Raw genomic sequence first — 21,723 nt, 5'->3', positions numbered from 1 at the left:
TACCTTTAGTACTACTGTTGCTACCTGTGCTAATATTACTGCTGTTACTATACAGTACAGCACAGTACTATAAGGCTGTGATGTACTACCACAACCAAAGCCAAAGACAAATTAGGACACTGATTAATAATAAAGTTTATATTCTAAATTTGTACTGAAGGTCATGCTGTCTCTGACTGTATGTACTCTGTTTTTGAGTTATTATTTATTGTCGTTAAATGGCGGACAGACTGGTATATTTGTGTTGTATTTTTTACGGGGGGAGGAGGCGGGAGGAGGACGTCCTGCCTGGCACCGCTTTAAAATCGACGTGATGACGTAGGGGGACGTACGCGTGCTGTCAGTTGGCGCCGAACAGATGCAGTCAGAGGTGAGTGTACCGCTGTTGGTGATTGAGCCGTCCGTGTGAGTGATCTCGGGCCGCTGTTTGTCCTCCGGTGAGGGCACTGACGACCGCATCACCGCTGGGTAACAGCCGGGACGGTGCTCCGTTAGTCCGGGAGGCTGTTACCGGCGGTGAAGGCGGAGCGATGTTTTTTTTTACCGGGAGGAGGAGTGCTGGTTAGCTGTTAGCCGTTAGCCGTTAGCCGTTAGCTGTTAGCTGTTAGCTGTTAGCAGAGTCCTGCAGCGTGCTTGGCTGAGAGCGCTAACGGAGCTAACAGCTAACACACAGCAGGACTGAGTCTGTTCACAGCAACATGGAAACACTGAACCTAAGTTTAAATAAATACACTGAAACTCTTCAGCTGAGTAGACTGGAGTTAAAGACAGTCGACACCAGTGTTTGCATTTAACCAAACTTTAACAAACCTTAGTGATGGAAAGTAACAAAGTATATTTACTGCAGTTACTTGTACGTTACTTTAGTAGTACTTTGGTAACTAAACATACAATAACAAACAGCAGTGAACGGGGTTAACTCTGGTCTCATCTATCACCTCCTGTAAGAATTAAAGATTTCACTCATTATTTTTAAACTTGAAGCCCAAGTATGAATATTAACTTTAAATGATTCCACAATTACCTGACAGCTATTAATTATAAATGAGAATCATAACAGGAGCTTTATAAATCTCTAGTTTACAGGATTTACCAAAAACATCTGGTCCTGTTTTTTACTGGACACAGTGTAGGAAATTATTTGATCAACACTACACCAGGTGGAGCTCATTTTAAACTGGGTAGTTTAATCTGCCAATAATTAACAGATGTTAACTGTACATTGGTTAACATGGAAAACTGATACTGCTAATGGTCCTGCTACAGCTAATTCTGCTAATGTTTACTAGTAGTGATAATAATAATAATAATAACTGATTTTAATGAAAGAGACCTTTATCTTTTTTCTTACTTTCCCCCAGTCTTAGCAGTTCACATCACATTAATTTACTGGGAGCTAGCAATCTGACTGAAACTTGATGTGTGTTAATACTTCTGAGGGAAATCCAGAATTGATGTACATCTGGATAATGTACCGCAGACGATGAGCCGATCGCCTCTGTCGTCTTCCCTGCTGTGAGTGACAGCAGGTGGCTGAGAGGCATAACTGAAGCCTCGGACCCAGGATAACGGCGGTAAACACGGCAGGCCGGCCAGCGGCTCTGCCCAGAACTCCGCAAACTTCAGAGCAGATTTATAAACAGGAGTTTATAACACTAACTGAATACAAATTATAAATCTATATGGCAATATTGTCGCCTAAAAAAATAACCAATGTACTAAAAGGACAGAGAAACGATCAATAAACGTGAAAAATCTTTACTTTAAATCGCCGCCAGTTGTTGCTGTTGCCGCCGGTGGTGTGAAATGCATTCTGGGATACTGGTAGTATGCTTCAGTGTGAACGGCCACCTACTTGAACGCTCATTTAGTAGGCAGTATACAGTACATACTGTTTGAGTGTGTAGTAGGCAGTACGTTAGTATGAGGTTTCAAACACAGCCAATATTCCTGCTACGGCTAGCACTCACTCTCACTGCTAATGTTTACTAACACTGCTTATTTTTGTTAATATTGCTGCTGCTAATGTTTCTGCTACTGCTAATATCAATAATGCTCCTGCTAGCAGTGCTACTGCTAATGTTACTGGGTATGATTGAAGGGATGTGTTCTGCAGAGATGTTCAGGGCGTTTCATCATGGTGTTATTCATATTTGTTAATATAATCTTAGTCCACACTGTTGATGGAGGTAATCAGCTTTAACTATTCTATATTTAAGTACAGCTGTGGAGCAGTGTAATATTATAGAGTGTATATAACATGGTGGCGGCCTGCAGCAGGCGTCAGTACCTCAGAGTGACAGCTGAATACTATGTGTAATACTGCAGTACATTCAGAACAGGATCACAGAACATGACTCATGGTTTAAATTGAAACTTCACAATATGAAGCAGATTTCTAAGGTTTTTGTTTCAAGCTCTCAGTGATTTTTATATATTGATCTCATGTATCTATTGATACATGAACCATGTGGTAGAAGACAATTTACTGATTGTTCTTGTCAGTGACTGGGGGTTTATTTCAACTTATTTATTTAATCAGCAGAGACATCAGGATGTGAGCAGAGTTTCCAGTCAGAGCTGCAACAAACAGTTCATTATTGATTCTCCTGCTGAGTATTTTCTCTATTGATTGATTGGTCGATAACACGTGAGAAAACTGAGAAAAAGTTATATCATTCTAAAGTCCAAGGTGACTTTAATTGACCAAAGTATCAGACATAGAACGCGAGAACCTGCAACTTCAACACCTTTTTCTTAAACAATTCATTGATTATCTGAATAGTTAGTGATTAATTTTCTCCTGATTGACTAACAGATGAAAATCGACTGATCAATAGTAGGTAAAAACACATTTCAATAATAGATTACATTTAAAAAGTAGGAATATGAAATTCTGTCTGCAGCTGTAACTGTACGTATCAGGCAGTGTTTTAGCTCCACATCAGAATGAATGAAATGTGTCGTGATCGGAGCGTGACCAGTTAGGGAAGGATGTGTCATGACTGATAAGAACCAATCAGGAAGTGAACGTGGGCGTCTGCGTTGTCGTTTCTGTCCGTCCAGACTAAAACACAACCCCGGAGTTTCCAAACTAAAACAGGGTCCGGCAGAGTTTCCAAAAGTCTTAAAAGTTTTAGGGACTCGGAGACTCCGCAGTAGTGTGCACTCCAGGCGTAACCATAGCAACAGAGATGAGGCTTCCCTGGGTCTTCGTCCTACCTTACATTCATAAAGTGACGTACGGCGTCACTGAGCTGTGTCGGACCTGGACCCTGGACTTCAGCTCGAAAGCATCCTTCTGTTCAGTGTGTTTAAATGAAGCCTTGTTATCAGTGCTGTAGGTTCTTTGTAGTGACTGATGGTGCGGTCCATGCTGCAGATCAGGACCTGATGAATGAGCAGAGTAAAACCTCAGTGTTGTTGAAGTAGAAAACCGTCCAGATCCTCACCTCCCACAGTCCCTCATTCATCAGATATTCACTACTGAAGCATTTCCTGAGCGTGTGAAACTGATCGACTGTACGATAAAACCTGCTGCCCTGTAATGTGCAGTAACTACACAGGTCACACATTCAGACTGTAGTTATGGACTGTGGAGTGGTTCTTTAATCCATCATATAACCAGTCATTATTACGAGCTCGTGTACACAGATGACTGATGTGTGATACTGAACAGTTTGATATTTAAATTAGGTTTGTACTGACTGAAATATAATGTGAGTGAATGGATCTCCATTGACTTTTTACACAATATAACTCGTGAGCTGTACACAGCATCATAATGACATTAATATTGTGACATTTAAATGAAGTTAAATACATGTTGCATTAGATATTTCAGCCTCTATAAAGTCAGTCACAGCAGAGTGGAGCCGATAAAACAGGATACCTGTCTTTACCTGACAGATGAGATTTTACTGGTTTTAACTTCTCCTGTTGTCTATGTTGGTGTCAAGAGAAACATTTCTGGACCAATTTCATACAACAGTCACATTTCACTCTGAGATTATAAAAAACAGCAAAAAGTTGAAAAATTGAAGTCTTCAAATGAAACTCTTTAAAGTTGACTTGAACAAATCAAACAGTAGATGAAGATAAATCGAAGTGAGGTTAAAGAGCAATAGAAATATCTCAACACTGTCAGCTGCCAGAATTGTTAACATTAATTAATCAACAAAAAAATTAAATTGACAAACATAAAAATTGAACAGATCAAAGTCAACTTAACAAAATGATCAAATTTATGATATCAAAAAATAAAAGCCAGAAGAATGTACCAATAATTCAGCTGTTGAAACTCTAAAAGTCAGAACAGATATATAAATAAAAAGGAAAAAATATAATCGTAAGTCAAACTGTAATGAAAAGTTGAATCTAAAAATAGAAGCAGAATAGAGAAAAACAGGTGTAAAAGAAAAAAAAAGATTTAACAAATCTAAAAGTTAAAATATAATTCATGCAAAAAAAAAATAAAAATCAAAGTGGACAAGTAGAATGAGAAAAGCTAATAGAAAAATAAAAGTCATTAACTGTAAAGTCATCAAATTAAACCACAGAAATCCATAAAATGAATAAATGGAATTTGACTTCAGATGAAGTCTGCAAATGGAAAAAAAAAGTCATAAATGACAGATAAAAAGTTGAATCTAAAAAATCAACAAAGTCAACAAATGGAGTAAAAAAAATGTAAAAGTGTGGATATAAAAACATGATGAAAGGTAAAGAAAAATCAAAGCCGATAAATGGAAAGAGAAAACCTGATGGAAAAATGTAAATAATAAACGGTGAAGTCACTACACGTGTAACGGTAATAATTGACAAATAACATGAATAAATGGAATTTGACTTCAAATAAATGAAAGTTTGTAAATGGAAAAAGAAAATGATGAGAAATTTGATGATGTAAATAAGGTGAGAGGACAGGAAGGAAGTCAGGGATCAGGAAACTGAAGATGTGAATCCCTCAGCTCAGCGTAGACTGGAATAAAACTATGTGACGCCCACGTCGAGCCTGACCGTCCTGCGTCTGATGACAGGAAGTTTGTTAGTAAATGTGAAAACGAGCAAGTAAAGCAGAGAGAGCAGATCATTCCACCTTAAAGAGTCCCCGTAAACCACATCGGGGGATTCCAGCCTCTCAGACTCATCTCACCTAGACACCTTCCCTCGCCCACTGCCGCTGAGCATGGAAGGCTGCCGACACACATGAAACAAAGGGTTAATGTCATCGATTTCCCCCAGAGAGGGAATCCCCCCCGAGAGCTGAACTCATCAACCAGAGGCTGAGTCAGCCGGGCCGAGCGAGGCTGGAAACTAGACTGTCTGTCGGTGGAACCGGCCTGGAAATGTTTTTCTGCTTCTTCATGTTTGATGATGATGATGATGTGTGTTATGAATCCGTGGGCGCTAAAGGAATTCACTGCTTCATCCTACATGACGTCCTCATGATATCATCTGACACCGCAGGTTTAACAGGGTCCAACGAGACCTGGATCCAGGACCGACCGGACCCGATCGTAAAAGACAACTTTTAATTCATAATGATATCATTAATTTAGCTTCGTACGAAATCTCGACTCATCCTGAGCTGGATGAACGTCACATGTGGACCACCAGACCCAGACCCTGTTTGCTCATTAACAGGGTCCAACGAGACCTGGATCCAGGACCAGCTGGACCTGATCCTAGAAGATGACCCCAGTTTAACACCTGATCTACATTCAACGTACTAACGTAGGATGATCAAAGGCCAAAATAACCTATAGTCATAACGTTACGAAATCTCAACTCGTCCATTGAGCTGATTATCTTTACATGTGGACTAGACAACCAGACCCAGACCCTGTTCCCTCACCAAGTTCAGATCTGAGGTGTAAACACAGTCTTTACAACCCTAACATATTAAAATATTCGGTTTAAAAGATCTGATTGGATCATTTATCTAGACAGATTAACTGATTGACAGTTGTTCATGGTGTGTAGACGTTACTGATTATTTAGATAAACAGGTGAGGATTTATCTGTTTAAACTGGGGTGTTCTGATTTTAATTGTTCCATTCAATTATTCTGTGTTTGATTTTATCTCCCCTTTATCAGTATTTTGTTTTCGCTGACAGTCATAAATTTATTTGACTTTTTATTGTTTTGTCTGTTTTTGCTTCATTTGTCCACTTTTATTTTTCCTTTTATATCTGTTTGTTGTTGACATTTATATATTTATCCCATATCCCATTTTAAAACTTTTAATTAAGTATTTATTTGTTTTAGTTGATCCAGTGGTTTCCAACCTCTGGCTCAGGACCTACCAAAGGGTCCAAGCATCAACCTGAGTGGTCACAGTGATTAAAAAGATTTAAGAATTTAAAATGGTATGTCTATTTTCTCCTCCATTTAATGTTCAGAGGACAGATGAAAATGATCAAAACAACATCACATTTCTAAATGTATAGTGACATATTATTTGGCTTTTTCTCCCCCCTTTTTTAAATTTAATCCAGTGGTTTCCAACCTCTGGCTCAGGGTCCCAACACTGACCTGAGGAGTCACAATGATTAAAGAGACAAAAATGAAAATGTTATTTCTGTTTTTTCTTCCTCTTCCTGTGTAGCACTGGACTCTGAAACAACAGGAGCAGTAAAAACCTGCTGATCTCAGCCTGAACCTGAACCCAGTCGACATTTCTTCGTTTTAAAGGCCAAAAAGGTTATGAACCACCGAGTTTAATCGTCCCATCTCCTCCGTCCTCCCCCCTCCGTCTGACACATTCACATTTTCATATTTCACATTATTTTGACCGCATTCAGGAAATAGATTGGACCCTTGTAGCACAATGGGCCGACATTATGCGCGTGTTTCCAATCAGATTCTTATTTTTGCAGCATTTGCATTTAACCTCTGCTGAACCAGAGGACCCGTATCTGCCTTCCTCCGACAGAAACAGAAAAAGACAGCAGATTGCACAGCTCATTTCCTTCTCCAGATATGAGTGGCATTACAGAGCTGCAGGGAGCAGATATTGACTGATTGAGCAGTCTGTGGGCGAATGCTGAGTGCTGCTGCAGCCACATTAGCACCCATTGTGGGCAGCTAAATGGAGGGTGGACTGGAAATCGCAGGGAGGGAATTCAGAGGAAGGACAAGAAGTAAGTCGTCCACTTCCTCCTGCTTGCTGCATAAACCTCCCCGCCGTCATAATGGACCCAGAGCCTCTCTATCACTGTGCTGCAAATAGGCGGATATTACTGCTCTGTTGTGGTCTGCTACTGCAAAGTTAACTTTCAACAATAGTTTTTCATTTGCTGCCTGAAAGGAGCAAAGGAGAATCAGGACCACGTCGCCTCCGTCAGGCTCTTAAATCCAGTCCACGTCACGGGTTTTCTACTGTCTGAGGGTTTTAGCTAGCTGTGGAAAACCAACACATACTGGTTATTTTACATTACTTATTCTTTTGTGTTGCATTTTTTTTATTTATTTATCCTAAAACAGCAGAAACATTAGTCACTGTCATGTTTTAGTCCACTACACTAATACTGTACCAGATAAATACCTGCACACTCATGGTGTGTACATATGTTGACTGGAAATACGAAAAGAAAACTCGATACTAACTGAAAAAGTAAAAATAGAAAGGAAAAATTCCCCTCAGTGAGAAATAAATGTACTCTTTCAGTATTTTCACTATGATTCTTTTTTTATGAATTGATTTAATGACCGGTTTATTCTGTTAAATGTCAAGTAAAACAAGTAAAAATGTCCATCACAATATGTCTGTGCCTGAGGCAAATTGAAAGCCAATTAATATTTACAATTTAGAGGCTGAAACCAGACAGAGTATTTGTCTTTTTTGCTTTAAAACATCTTGACTAATTAATTTTTAAAGCCAGTTTAGTTAAATTTCACCTCTTTGTGCAACAGAAAGTATAAACCTAAAGGATTTTCAGCTCACACAGGCCTGATAAACCTGAGTTAGACATCACAAACATGTTTTTCTGACATGCATCTGAAAAAGAAAACCACCCAAAAATATTTATCAAAAGCATGTCGTTTTTCCTCAGGAGGTTAAAGTCTGATCTCCGCACGAAGCTTTTAAATGTATTTTCTCAGAGTTTAGTTTCTTGCAGGTGTAACTGTTAGTGGTGGGAACAGGATATCTGCTTGACTCCAGAGATATTGAATGTCTTTCTGTTAAATATATGCAGCCTGTTTTACTGGTTTTGTTTTCAGGTGCATCTCTTGTGACCAGGTATTATTTATTAATTGACTTTTATGAGGTGTTTTTAATTAAGCGGCCTCCTCTGTGTGTTAGTTTTGCTGTTGTCTGACATGGGTTTGTTCTCCGGCTGTTTTTATTATCTAATAAATCCACAAGTAATGTTTTGCAGGCTGGTGTGTCAAGTTTCTGTATGTTTAGATGTGACGTTCATTTCAAGTCTCTCTCTTCTAGTTTCTCATGATCAGTCATCCTAAGTTTTTCTACCTCGCTCTGACACAGGATGTGGGCACACATACTGTGTTTAAATATTGATCTGATAGAAAGATGAAGTGTTTTCCTGGTACAACCAACAATTGTTTCTATTATCAGTTGGCGTGCCAGTTGTTATCTTGGTAAATCAATAATCATCTGGTCGTTAAAATGTCAGAAAACACCACAGTTTCCACGGGTTTGGCTTGTTTGGCTTTGATCTATCAGAGATGTTGAGGTTGCATGTGATCAGTGATCACGTAACTGTTTATAACTGAGGTTTCTAGCTCTGTTCCTTGATGACAGTGTAACGCCTTCCTGTTTTGTCGACACACTCGTTAGAAAACCAGGAAATATTCACATCTGTCACAGTGAAGCAGTGCATTATCAGATTGTTTGCTTATTTGGGTAATTATAATGAATAAATTAAAATAGTTTCTCATTAATTTGTCAGATTTTCTCAGGGAATTCAGGGGAAGGACAAGAAGTAAGTCGTCCACTTCCTCCTGCTTGCTGCGTAAACCTCCCCGCCATCATAATGGACCCAGAGCCTCTCTATCATTGTGCTGCAAATAGGCGGATTTTGTCAGTGTCCAACCATGGTTATAGCTACACTAATGAGGCTTTGGTTCAGACTGAAATATCTCAACAACTAGACGTTCATATTCTAGTAATAACTAATGATTCTCCGACATTTCCTGTAGCGCCACCATCAAGTCAACATTTAAATTTGTCTGGTACTTTGATTTTTGAAAAAAAACCTGCATAATATTTGGACACAAAACATTCATATGGGTGTTCAAACTGGAATTGTTCGTAGCATTAATGTTGGCTTGTCCGCATAACATTTGGTTAGGTAACATGCGCTTGCTATTCTCAGACCGGTAACACTGGTCTAGGTTAATGTTTGGAAATGCAACTTTCAGACGTCACAGATAACACTGGTGTATGTTTTTACATGTAATGTCTGTACACGCAACGTGCCGTCAGATAACGCTTCAATAACTGTGTCTCATCTTCCTGTCAGAGCTCCAGTTCTCCCAGCGTTCTGCTGGTGGAGGCGTTTTATGGCGGATCTCACAAACAGCTGATTGACCTGCTGAAAGAAAACATCGACGGCTGCTCTGTCTTCACGCTGCCCGCCAAGAAATGGCACTGGAGGGCGAGGACGGCAGCGCTGTACTTCAGCCAGACCATCCCCACCTGTCCCTCATACAGGTGAGACATCGTACTGTTTCTTCATGTAACACTCGTGCTGTGTTTCTGTTTGGTTATTCTATAAAAACATTTAAAATTACTCATTTTTAAAGAGTTTTTAACAGTACAGTTTACAAGTCATCTGTTGTACGTGGACAGGTAATACTTGCTCACCTGCACAGGTGACCTTTGTGTGATGTGTACCTCATTCAACAGTCCAGGAGAAACTGACAGCCTGTAAATTAACAGGAAGCCTGATTTATTTCAGTAAAATGTCTCATTAGTTAAACAGGAGAAGTTTGGATTTTAGTCAGAGGCTGAATCCAGAAGATGTCACCTGGGAATCAGATTATATCTAATCCAGATTATTCAGCCTCTATATGATCCGTTGGTGCAATCTGAAACTCCTCTACGTCAACAAAGCAAACATCTTCAGTATTATCATTATTATTATTATTACAGTAATTGGTAATTTTCCAAGTAAAATCAAGTGACATCTGATTGCTAAGTGGTGTCTTGAAGTCTACAGAAAGTCCACTCGAAAGTCCACTTGTGGACTCCCCGGGAACTGATTGTGGTAAAGTCTGGACATTTGTATTCAGACAGATTCTCTTTACTAAGTGGAGTGATGAGGATGATGAAGAGCAGAGAGACTGCAGGTTTCAATGATGACTAATATCCGATCGTATCAGTGAGTTAAAGGTCAGAAACCAACCAACCAGACCAACTTCAGCCTGATATATGTGAAAAGTCATACCCAGAGATGATACTGAAAGGCCTTCATTCACTGCAGATTGTGTTGTCTCAGTGTGTGGAGGGGTTGGGGGGGGGGGGGGGCTGACTCATTCTCAGATTGTGTTTAAAAAGGGCATCATGAACAAACATGATTCACTGTTTCACTGCTCCGTCCTTTAATCTCCTCCTGAATTTAAATAAGTCCTGAGATTCTCACAGCTGCTGCATCATCTTAACAAATCTACAGATATTCATCAGCTTCAGAATTTATCAGGCTTGAGTTTCAATGTAGAGGATTTATTAGGTTTTTTTTTTTCCATTTAGTCAGAATTCAGTGATTTCTTTAGATAAATATCCAAACTGTCCAAACAATGGTTTGACTGAATGAGATGTGTTTTCATGACTGATTCTCAGTTTCACTTTCACATATATAAATAATAATAGCCTGACCAGAAACAGGACAACACTGCTGGAGTCTGTAAACTCCTCTAGCCCGTAAATTTAAACAATTTCAATTTTGTGATTTGGTTCAAAGTCAACAAATAATAAATGTCTAAAATTTTACCTTATTTTCTGAGAGGAGGAACTGAACTGACAACATGCCGTCTATAACCCAATCTGAGTCAAGTACAAGGGAGACGCAGCACAGGTAGGTGATGACAGGACGCAGGTGTGTCAGGTAAACTTCTTTAGTGCGCTTGCAGAACTAACGTGAAAATAATATTCATTCTCTTCATCGTTCAGTAAATATCAGCCCGATAAATCGAACTATGAATATGCAAATGTGATATTTCACAGTTGTTTCATTTACTATGGGACATTTCAGTCAGTCGGCCATGTTTGTTGGTAACAACAGCGCCGCTAAAGTATCACACCTTCAGTTTATTGTTGTTGTTTAGTTTTTTTTTGGTTATTTATGTCTGTCAAAACACAGTCCTATGAAAACCAGGTTATCTGAACCCTCTGGATTTCCCTGACTGACCCCATCCTCAGTGCCCCACCTTAAACCTCAACTCCCCCTTCATCACTCACCCACCACGTCAGCTCCCCCTCCCTTATTTAAACCCAGGATGTAGGACTTTGATGTGGCCTCGCTGATCACTGTGAGACTCTCAGACCTGGATTAGACTGATTTCCTGGACCTGATGAAGTCTGTTTTCAGGCCTGTGGTACAGAAGTGGAACAGGAATCAGTCTGACTCAAACCAGATGAGTCCTCTCTATTTTTACTCTCCTCACCGCCAAGAATAGAAAACTTCCTGTGGAGTCAGAGTTTAAACCTGCAGGACTTAGAGAGTAAATCCAGAGGAATCATCTGATTTAACAAACTAACTGTTCTCCTGTGCCCAGTGAACCAGACTCTGTTTTCCTTCAGGTTTCCCTGAAGACGTCTGTTTTCTTACCAAAGCTCTGAACTCACAGGGTTTTACTGAAACATCTCCGATAGACGCTGAAGGTCAAAAACTAGATCCAGACTCCGACAGTTTGTTTTAGCTGCACACAGAGCTGCAGTTCATTAATCCATGAGGATCAGACCCACTGTTTCGTCCATCTGTGTAGGACACCTTCTAGCTGAGGTGTTTTGGACATGTCCACCCAGGGCGGGGTGAGTCTGGGTCAGACCCTGGACACAGGGGAGAGATTAAGTTCTTTGGGCGGCTTGGGAAAGTCTGTGAATCTCCCTGGAAGAGCTGCTCTCACGACCTGGACCCTGTTGAAAATGGATGACTAATGGTAGATTATCACGTTATATTGATACAGCTCATGTAAACGTTTGGCAGTTGTTTGTAAATTTTCAGAGAAACAGGTTTAAAAGATTCATTTTTGTCGAGCGAACCAGCTGCTTAAAATAAATGATGAATGATCAGTGTAAATCTAGCTGGTTTTTTTTTTTCAATTTTAATCAAAATGCCACATAAAGAGGATTCACCTCCTGATTGGCTCCTGTTCAGCCCTATTGCACATGTTTCATTATTTAACTCCAACCTAGCTTTCTACAGCCTGAATGATTAGTTGATTGATTTGTTCACTGACAGAAAATTCTTTGGCTGAATTTTTGATTATATTACGTAACACCAAGGTTTTTTCCTAGATGGTTCTTGGCAATTATTTCTTAATTGGTTATGTTGTAAAAGTAGAGAAAATTGCCATTACCTTCCTTCAAACATTGCTTTTGTGACCTAGATAATGAAAGTTGGAATTTAAGTCATTCCATTTTCTATGTAAAAACTGGCAAATTTGCGCATTTTTAAAAGGTCTGACTAAAACAACAATGAATCTCTGAGTTGACAGCGTTCCAATTTAAAAGTCATAAAAACATGGACGCTCACAGGAAAGTCTTTGTTGTTGTTACTCTTTTGGAGAATCACCTCAGAGTAGGTGAAAAGGAGCAGATATATTTGCTTTTCAGAGGATTTCATTATGTAAAAAACATTTAGATTTCGTTTAATTTGTCATTCTGTTACCACACAAACTGACTTAATGTGAAACAAACTGCTATATAATATAGGAACATTAGCAGAGAGTTCACTACTGTTGATGTGAGGAGCAGCCATCTTGAATTCTTATGTCATGGGTTGGTGGGATTGCTCCGACTTGCTGAGTTGGAAATCCAACTTCAGGGGGCGTTCAGGTTCTGAGTCAGAACTCAGAAATTCAGACTTGTGAGAAGAACTGAACCGCACTAAGTGTTCACTCAGGCAGCTAGAACTAAACTGAAGTGGTTCTGAAGTTCTAGAGAATTATGTATCATTTACTCAGCTCTGAATCTACCTGGAATGATCTGAAAAAAGGGTAAGTTCGAAAATGTCATTACGCAGGTTACGTAAGCAAAGTTTGAAAAGAAAAGTCTTTTTCATTTTTACTTTTACTTCATAAACAACAGGGGAATAATACTTTCTGCCCGGGAACAAGAGTAAGTGACAGTTTTGTTACACAGTGTTATTGATTAGGCCCCGATCTGATCATGTGTCTGTCTTCCTCTGCAGAGTCCTGTTCAGCAGCTCGGTCCTGAACCTGTGTGAGCTGGTGGCTCTTAGACCAGATCTGGCACGTCTGAAGAAGGTCCTGTACTTCCACGAGAACCAGCTGGTGTATCCAGTCCGCAAAGACCAGGACAGAGACTTCCAGTACGGATACAACCAGGTCCTCTCATGGTAAACACCAGAGTCGTTCTCTTGTTGTCTGTACAGGTCTTTACTCTGTTTGGGGTTGGAGGGGCTCAAGGTTGACCGGGTTAAGATCAGTTGGTTGGTCTGGGGGGTGTACTTTACAGGAATTTCTTCAAATTCGGTGCAGACTTTCACCTGGACTCAAAGATGAGCTGAACATGGTTCGGGTTGTGGTGGATCAAGGTCCAGAATTCATGCACTAATTAACTGTGACTGGACAACGAAGAGGAGGTTTCATATTTTAATGTTATTAACAAACAAGAGGTTTATCTAAAATAAATCAGGAGGTGTCTGATCAATGAGATGTTTGACGTCATGTTTCAGACAGTGATTAAGGTTCAAACAGAAAAACACTGGCGTCGTTCTTCACTCTTTTCCTTTGATTTGTTTCCTTTTCCTTAAATGACGACGACACAAGCAAAGTATTTTCAATATGTCAAAACGAAGTGCTGTTCTTACACCGACTACTAAAATATCTCAAGTCCTATATGTTATGTTTCCTCAAATACCTGTTCATGTAGTCAAAAGTCTGGGGTCAGTTCAGTTCCTGTTGCAGGTTTATGAAACATCAAGTCATAAAGTGTGAAGCTGACGTCAAACACAGCATCATGTGATCATAAGGAGCCCTGCAGAGACTAATGAGTGTGTTTTCAGATGTTTTAATGGCGACCAACAATTTAAAAATATGAAGCGAGAAGCATTAATCCACTGTTTGTTTGTTCCCCCCTCTCAGCTGCAACACTTTGTCTTAATAAGCGTGTCAGCCTGCACATGTGATTGGTTAACGAGCTGGGCTGACATGATTGGTTAATTACATTGGCTGACATGCTGCTGTGTGTGTGTTGTCATTAATCAGACATCTAACAGTAAAGAGACGCTCTCTGACAGAAAACTGATTGTTGTTGATCTGCAGGGCAGCATGTCAATAAGCCCCCACCCCACCTCCTCTAAAGTCGTTACAGCAGCATTAAATAACTCTCAGTGCAGATCATTAAGACTCCTCTGATTGGACTGAGGCCAGATCACTTCACTAATGTGAATTATAATCAGACTCAGCTACAGCTCAGAGGAACAAACCGGTGATTGTTCCTGCTACTGTCACGTTAGCATCATCTGAAGAATAATCTGCAGCTGTTTCAAAATCTAACACTTTCATTTATCTGGTCAGAAACCTTTGACACAAAAGTTGTTTGACCAAATAATCCTGTACTATCCCAAACTCAGAGGAATGATTTCTGTCTGTAAGAAATACAGTACATGGATCACACCATCCTACCTTTGTTGGATATAAACCCACACATGATATTTGAAGCTGTATTATTGTCAAAATCTTTACCTATCATAGTTTTATACGGGCCCTTCTGTTACTCTTAATATTGAGACTAACAATGATATATGGAGATTTGAAACCATCACTCTCAACTCTTAGGAACTTCTTTAAAACTTCAGACAAACTCTGCCAGGGTGGATACATCTTCCCTGAATCCAAAACTTGACTATTGTGATTATTGCCCCTGGTTCCATTGACTTTTATTCCCGTCCCATCCCAGTCACGTGATGAATACTGAAATTGACTCCCGTCTGGGAAATGTCAGCCTCTGGCTCCCACCTCACCACAAAAATTGGTCAGGTATGTCTGTGGTGTCTGGAGCCAGGACATTGGGTTGCAGGTTTGGGGCCTCCATGGATCTGGCTTGTTCCTGATCATCCCACAGATGCTGGATCAAATAAAGGGTCTCCTTTCTCGGATTTTACTGGACTTCCTCTGCTGCCGTCAGACTTCCTGTTCAGTTCCTCTCTGAATCTCTGTCTCCAGCCTTGTGGCGGACGTGGTGGTGTTTAACTCTCGCTTCAACATGGACTCCTTCCTGTCCTCCATCTCCTCCTTCATGAAGAAGATCCCAGACCACCGACCCACAGACCTGGACCGGCTGATCCGACCTAAGTGCATGGTCCTGAACTACCCAGTCCAGTTCCCCGACGTTAACAGGTCAGTGACGTTACAGCATCGACCAGGACCAGAGACTCAGAGTCCTGATTGGCAGGTCTGAGATCAGCTCAGTCTGGTTTCAGTTATAGTTTAAATGGACAGCAGCTGTTTGTGCACATCACTGAGTCTAACAGGGATTACTGGTTGGACTGGGGGCCCACCAGCAGAGTCCCCCGCCCTCCTTCAGAGCAGGACTATAAAGTGAACCACATGTTGGGTTCATTGTAAAATTAATAAACGTATGAGGGAGTTTCTCTCTCGCCCTCCTCTGTCATATAAACTTTATAGTCTGGGTCCTGAGCTGAGTCACTGTGATTAATGTGTCAGTTTTCAGTGTTTGTGCTGCTGTTTAATATGTAATATTCACTGTAACTGAATATAAACAAACATTAGAACACATGTGATTGAGCTGATAAGTCCATCGACAAAATAATAATGTCCGAGAGCAAACTGACAAATGTTAAAAATGCTGAAGATTCTTCAGTGTGACGATGTTTTTCTGTCTCCGATTCTGACAAACTCAGGTTTCCTGACAGTTTATAGAACAGTCAACAAATCAGTCAGTCGAGGAGATCATTGGCAGATTAATTAATAATGAAGATGATTGCTAGTTGAAGTCAAAACAGCTGCTAACACAACACAACAGCAGCAGCACCAATTCTAGAAACATGTCTCTATGTAACTGACCAGGGCTGTCACTTTAAACAAAAAATATAAATGAAAGGAATCAGAAGTGGCCCACAGTTTGTTTGAATATGTTCTAACTCACGCCCAAACCCCCAGAACACCACTTTAACAAAGTCAACAAACCGCACCTTTATCCTTAGTTTTATCTGTGTATAATCCCAAACACTTTCATGCGCAGCTTCTCAGATGCTTTGGTGTCGTGATTATCCTCTCAGGACGTCTCTGCTCACTGCTGTCCTCCATTTTCGTAAGAAAACCATACTGAGTTATCGTTAGGTCAAGCCGATAGAGCACCCTCTGCTGGATCACAACAAGTCATTACAGCTCAAATAAAAAAATAAAAATAAACTTGTCACCCCACGTTTGAACAGATATTTGAATTTCAAATAAAAAGTGACAGTGCTGTTTTTTGTGGTTTTTGTTTAGTGACACATCCAGAGACGTCTTGGACAAACCTTACTCTCTGCAGAAGAGAGATTGAGTTTTCCCTCGTATGAATGGTCGTTTACTAAGACAGAAAAGTCGTTTGTCACGTATCAGAATAATGGTGTTTAAAGGTTGTGTGTTTGTTGCGTTAGTATCAGTGACAGAACTGCAGGACCCCCCCCCTCCAGTGGTTCTCGGCTCATTTTCAGATGTTAATATGTCTGATCCAAAGCAAACTCACAGAGTGTAAGTAAGTGATTATATGCATGGCCGACAATCCCCCCAACGTGCCCGCGGTCCTCCTACCAAACACTGTGAGTCCGACTCTTTGAAAATGTAAAACGCTCACAGAAACAAACCGGGGCGAGGAGGAGGAAGGAGGGGAGTATTTATGTGCTGTGTTCAGATGGAGGAGGAAAACTCAACCAGCCCAGAGGAACAAACCAAACCAAGAACATGTCAGATTGTTTTAGTTCTCCTGTGAAGGCAGCATCTTCATTGTGACGGTCTGATCAATAATCTCATTTAAATCCATCAGCCAATCAAATACATCATCTACAAGCTGCAGCTAAACGTTAATTAAGTTGTTTTAATGAATCTGTCTATAAATGACAGGGAATCAGTTTGTATTTCTCCTGTTCCCTCGTCCCAGAGTCAGTGTGTTTCTGGTTAAATGTCTGAAATAAGGTCTGTGGTTTTAACACAAGCTCAAGACATTTTCAGGTTTTATTCTCCGACATAAAATGGGTCAGTAAATCCCCCACTCCTGATGTTTGAAGCTTTTACCGTGTCTTAAAAAAGGCGGTTGCTAACGAGTGTCTAAATGAGAGCTACAGAGGTTGTCGGGGACGTTCAACATGAAAACCCATCTACTCACCAGTCCACCTTTACAGCCTCGTTGTGTTTCTATTCACGCTCTTTCAAACTCTCACTAACTTTCTAAGAAGAAAGGCTTTTGTAGAAGAGCTCAGAGCTAAATGAAATGACCAGTTGGAAGCTTAGTGGTGGAGACGTTGACGTCATGTGACCGTGGTGTAGTTGGTTTATAGCCTAACATTAGCTTCTTACTTCAAACATCAGAACAGTGGTGTTCATCTGTGAAGATGATCTGATCAACTAAACCTGAAGGATCAGAAACTTTAGCTGCTCACTGTTTATTTTCTGGAATAATTCAAAACACAATGAAAAAATCCCATTGGCTGAGTTGCACACCATTCAAAAATAATAATACCTAATAATAATAATACCTCTACACATTATTATTCCATTCCTCGATAATGAGACAGAAGTTTTTTAAACCTGATTTACAGAAACAGAAACATTCCAGCATCCACAGAAGGGCCAGTTATTTTCATTATCAATAATCATATTAATTGTTTTTTAAGATGAATCTATTGATAAATAAGACGTTTTGTCAATAAAATGTTAGAAGGGTGAAAATGTCTTTTTTTTCAGTTTACTGTCAGAAAATAAAAAGTTTCAGCTCCACTTCATTTAAACTAAAGCACAGATTAGTTCACAATATCTCTACAGTTGACCAGCAAATAATCAGATTTAACTTCAGTTTTCTCTGAGTTCAGCTCCAGATTAAAGAAATTATCATGAGTGAGTCATATCAAACAAAACTTCACCTTCTCTTCATCTCTTTATGTCCTGTAACTCCTCAGTTTCCTTTCGCTTTAACCTGAAACTGAAATGTTCTGATATTTTTTTCCAACACTGCTGCTGCATCTAAAACCACAACTGCCATTTGAAGACTTTAATTGCTATTTGAATCTGATCTTTCAGTTTTTCAGATTTAGCTTTTCTAGTTTTTGTCTCTTGAATCACAAAAAATGAAATCAAAGTTTAGTTTTCAGTTTGTCCTGTACCGTCACTTTGAGGTGAATTTATGGTTAAAAAAACCTCTGCTGAAGAAGAAAAGAAACCCAGAGCAGAAGAAGTGTCTTTTGTGGAGGGAGTCTGGTTGGTCTGAATAAGCTGAGGCCTCTTTGTGGTTGGTGTGTTTGCCGTATCCATCTATCAATCGGCCTTTGACTGGTGGACTTTTGTAATTTAATAGTGATTGACCCGAGCCAGCAGAGACCTGCAGTGGGACACAAAGACATCACATCCATCACAGCCTGAGCAGCAGGACGCTGACTTCTCTCTGACTGAAACCAGATCAATGAGGACCCCACGTGATCAGCAGGTGTCTGGTTCTGGACCTTAAAGCCTTTTCTTCTTCTCCTCGGTTCAGGCTGGTTTGTTGTCGGTTTTTGAGCAGCTGTCGGTTTCTTGCTGCTCGTCAGGTGTTTGACTGAGGACAAGGATCTGATTTAAAGTGTTTAAAGTCTGATGACAATGGATCTGATTCAGTCCGGTTTATAGAGTCCAGTATTTACAGCCTTGAGGAGGTTTGGTCCAGGTAGAATTAGACTTTAAGGTGTAGTTTGTTTCCTTTAGGTCTGACTGTCCTCTGGTCTAGTTCAGATCAGCTCTGATTGTCCTTTGTTCTGTCTCGGGCCTGGTTCTTGAGTCCCTTTAGGATTGGGTCTTGGGTCTTTTTTGGATCAAGTCTTACTGTCGCGGGTCAGGTCTTGGGTCTAACACAGGCCATTCCAGAATGTCCTCAGCTCCCTGTTTTACTTGGGTCTTTGTACAACCCAGGTCTAATAATCTTTGTTGTTGGTCAGATCTCTTACCAATCAGGTCTAACTATCCACAGGTCTGTTTCACACTGGGTCTGAAAGTTCTAGGGTTTATGGTGGACCAGGTGTGGCTGTTTTCTTACAGAGTGGGAAGAAAAACCCTGTGAAATGATTGTTTCATCCAGAAATCTGTTTGAATCAGATACTTTTCAAAACTCAGTTTTAGGAAAGTAGAGAATCAGTCTGTCTACTCAGGTGTCTTGTTCCTACTCTCAGGTACGACCCAGTACCTCAGTGAGGAGGAGGACGACGATGGCGGTGCTACAGCTCTGAAACACCAACGACCATCTTTTACTTTTTAACTCTAACAAGTTACTTTTGTCTGTATGTAACTAACAGAACAAGTTACTTTATAATATCGGTGATTTTGTAATTAAAAAAACACTGCGTACGTACCTGAGGACTGGTCATGTGACAGGACGTCCTCTGAGCCTCGGGCTGTGACGTCGTCTCCTCAGTGATGAGATTACTGTTTGAAAACAGTCATTTTTCATGGTTATATCACCGCTGAACAGCAGCCAGAGTGTGTGTGTGTGTGTGGTATTAAGGACAAATCACCGGGGCTGGTTTGATCTTTAATTCGTTCCTCTTCATCACTGTAACTTCAAACAAACACATGGAGCCAATTGTGGTCTAATCTGGCTCACGAACCACGAGAGCCGAGTCACCGCTGAAACTCCAACAACCCTCCACCTCCTCCTCCTCCTCCTCCAAAAAACACTTAAAGTACACCCTCCTGCAACACAACCACCCCCCCTCCACCCTCCACCCTCCACCCTCGGAGGTGTGACGTCAGGTCCTGTTGGAGAGAAGGTGGTGGGCAGCTGTTTTCATCTGCGCAGATTAAACATGTGGAGGGTGTGATTAGAGATGAGGAGCTTCCTGCTTCATCAGCTGCCGCTCTGATTCGCCGTGAGGTCGTCAAACTGTAATCAGACAGATCAGGTCCTCTGAGGGTTCAGGGCGACACATGGTCCCTCCGTCAGTCTGTCCAGGTCCATCAGGGTCTGGACTGTCCAACGGATTATCAGGTAGTTAGTGACACTCAGAATTAAAGGGCGAGTTCACACAAATCACATGTAAACACAGGCTGGTTTCAGGTTTTCTTAATCTGTGAAGGCCTCACTCTGTCTAGTTCATCAGGAGCTGACTGTAGACAAAGTATCCCAGCATGCACTGCACACCAACCAGCAGCACTGCTGCAGATTTCAACAGTAATTTACAGGAATCACCAGGAATTAACTGTAAATATGGTTTCATTTGATAGAAACAGAGTAGATGAACAGATGAACTCTGCTCAATGAGCTGCTGAATCAAACTCTGACCTACTGAAAACTGACAGAAGAAACAGCTGAGCTAGCACCATGATAGCTAGCCTCTTTAACTGTCAATCAAATCCTGTTGGCCAGCTTATAGTTAGCACCTCTGATTTAGCAACTAGTTAGCTGCTGAATACACACATGTTGATGTATTTTTGCTTGTTTTTTTCTCTTTTTAAAGATATATTTAAGTTCCTTGTTATAAGCCAACCTTATTCCTGTTATTTCCCATTAAGTTTCCTTTGAACTTTGAACACTGCCAGAGCTGACCGTGGTCATCGTCCTGTGGAGAACAGGCTCTGATGTAGGGCTGAAGGACTTTTCACTGAATTTTCACTGAAATTGTGATTTTAACACGATTAGCAAACCGCAAAGTGACCCAGTGGTTAATCTTGTGTCATCGTTGCATCTCACACTAACTAAAAACACATGCAAGGAAGCTGGTGGTGAGGAAGATGGCCGCTGCAGAAGCAGAAGAGAAGAAGGGCCCATTCAGCACATTTACATCAGCATCTCTGTATTTACATGGAAATAAGTCAGAATGGTCACTTTGTTAAATAAACGTTCTGACTGGAGAACAGATTAATCTCCCTGCCCTGTCACTGTAAATCAACCACTCGTTTCAGGTCGAACATAGTTTGAAATACAGATGTTTGCAGCTGTTCAGGTTGTTGTTAGTCGACCTACAGAACAAACAGCTGTTAAATCACCATCTCCCCTCGGCTGACAGGTGTTCAGTTACCTGTTGTACTTGCCTCTGCTTGGTTACAGAGCTGAATACCTCACACTGAGAACTGTAGAGAGATAAAGTCGGGGTTAATGCGGGTCAGTGTCAACCTTTAGATTCTGGGTTTTACTGATCAGCAGCAGATGCTGCTTCTTCTCTGGACTGAAAATAATCCGCTCGCTCCTGATGTCATGGTTTTTCCCTCCATATGAACCTTACATAACTTCACGTTGTGCCCCAAAACCAGCAGAGAGAGACCCATGAAGACCGTTAGAGTGTCGGCTGTATGTCGGTCAGGACCCCCCTCAGGTTATCGGA

The 21,723-nt window shown here is 40.7% G+C and overlaps 1 protein-coding gene across 3 annotated transcripts in view; it reads left to right on the top strand.

Moving 5' to 3' along the window:
* Positions 1–263: 263 nt before the first annotated feature.
* The window catches only part of gtdc1 (glycosyltransferase-like domain containing 1), a 41,074-nt gene continuing 19,614 nt past the window's right edge, over positions 264–21,723 (top strand). For all 3 annotated transcript variants that reach the window (XR_007811417.1, XR_001959697.2, XM_018662990.2), the window contains exons 1-4: positions 264–370; positions 9,493–9,683; positions 13,384–13,551; positions 15,383–15,556. Coding sequence is in view for 1 of the 3 variants with exons in the window: in XM_018662990.2 (XP_018518506.1) it covers positions 359–370; positions 9,493–9,683; positions 13,384–13,551; positions 15,383–15,556 (545 nt within the window). In the remaining 2 variants the exon portion in view is untranslated. The remainder of the gene's footprint in view (positions 371–9,492; positions 9,684–13,383; positions 13,552–15,382; positions 15,557–21,723) is intronic.

This window comes from Lates calcarifer, unplaced genomic scaffold, assembly GCF_001640805.2.
Source record: "Lates calcarifer isolate ASB-BC8 unplaced genomic scaffold, TLL_Latcal_v3 _unitig_5444_quiver_468, whole genome shotgun sequence".
Lineage (NCBI taxonomy): Eukaryota > Metazoa > Chordata > Actinopteri > Centropomidae > Lates > Lates calcarifer.
This window is presented reverse-complemented; position numbering and strand designations above follow the sequence as displayed.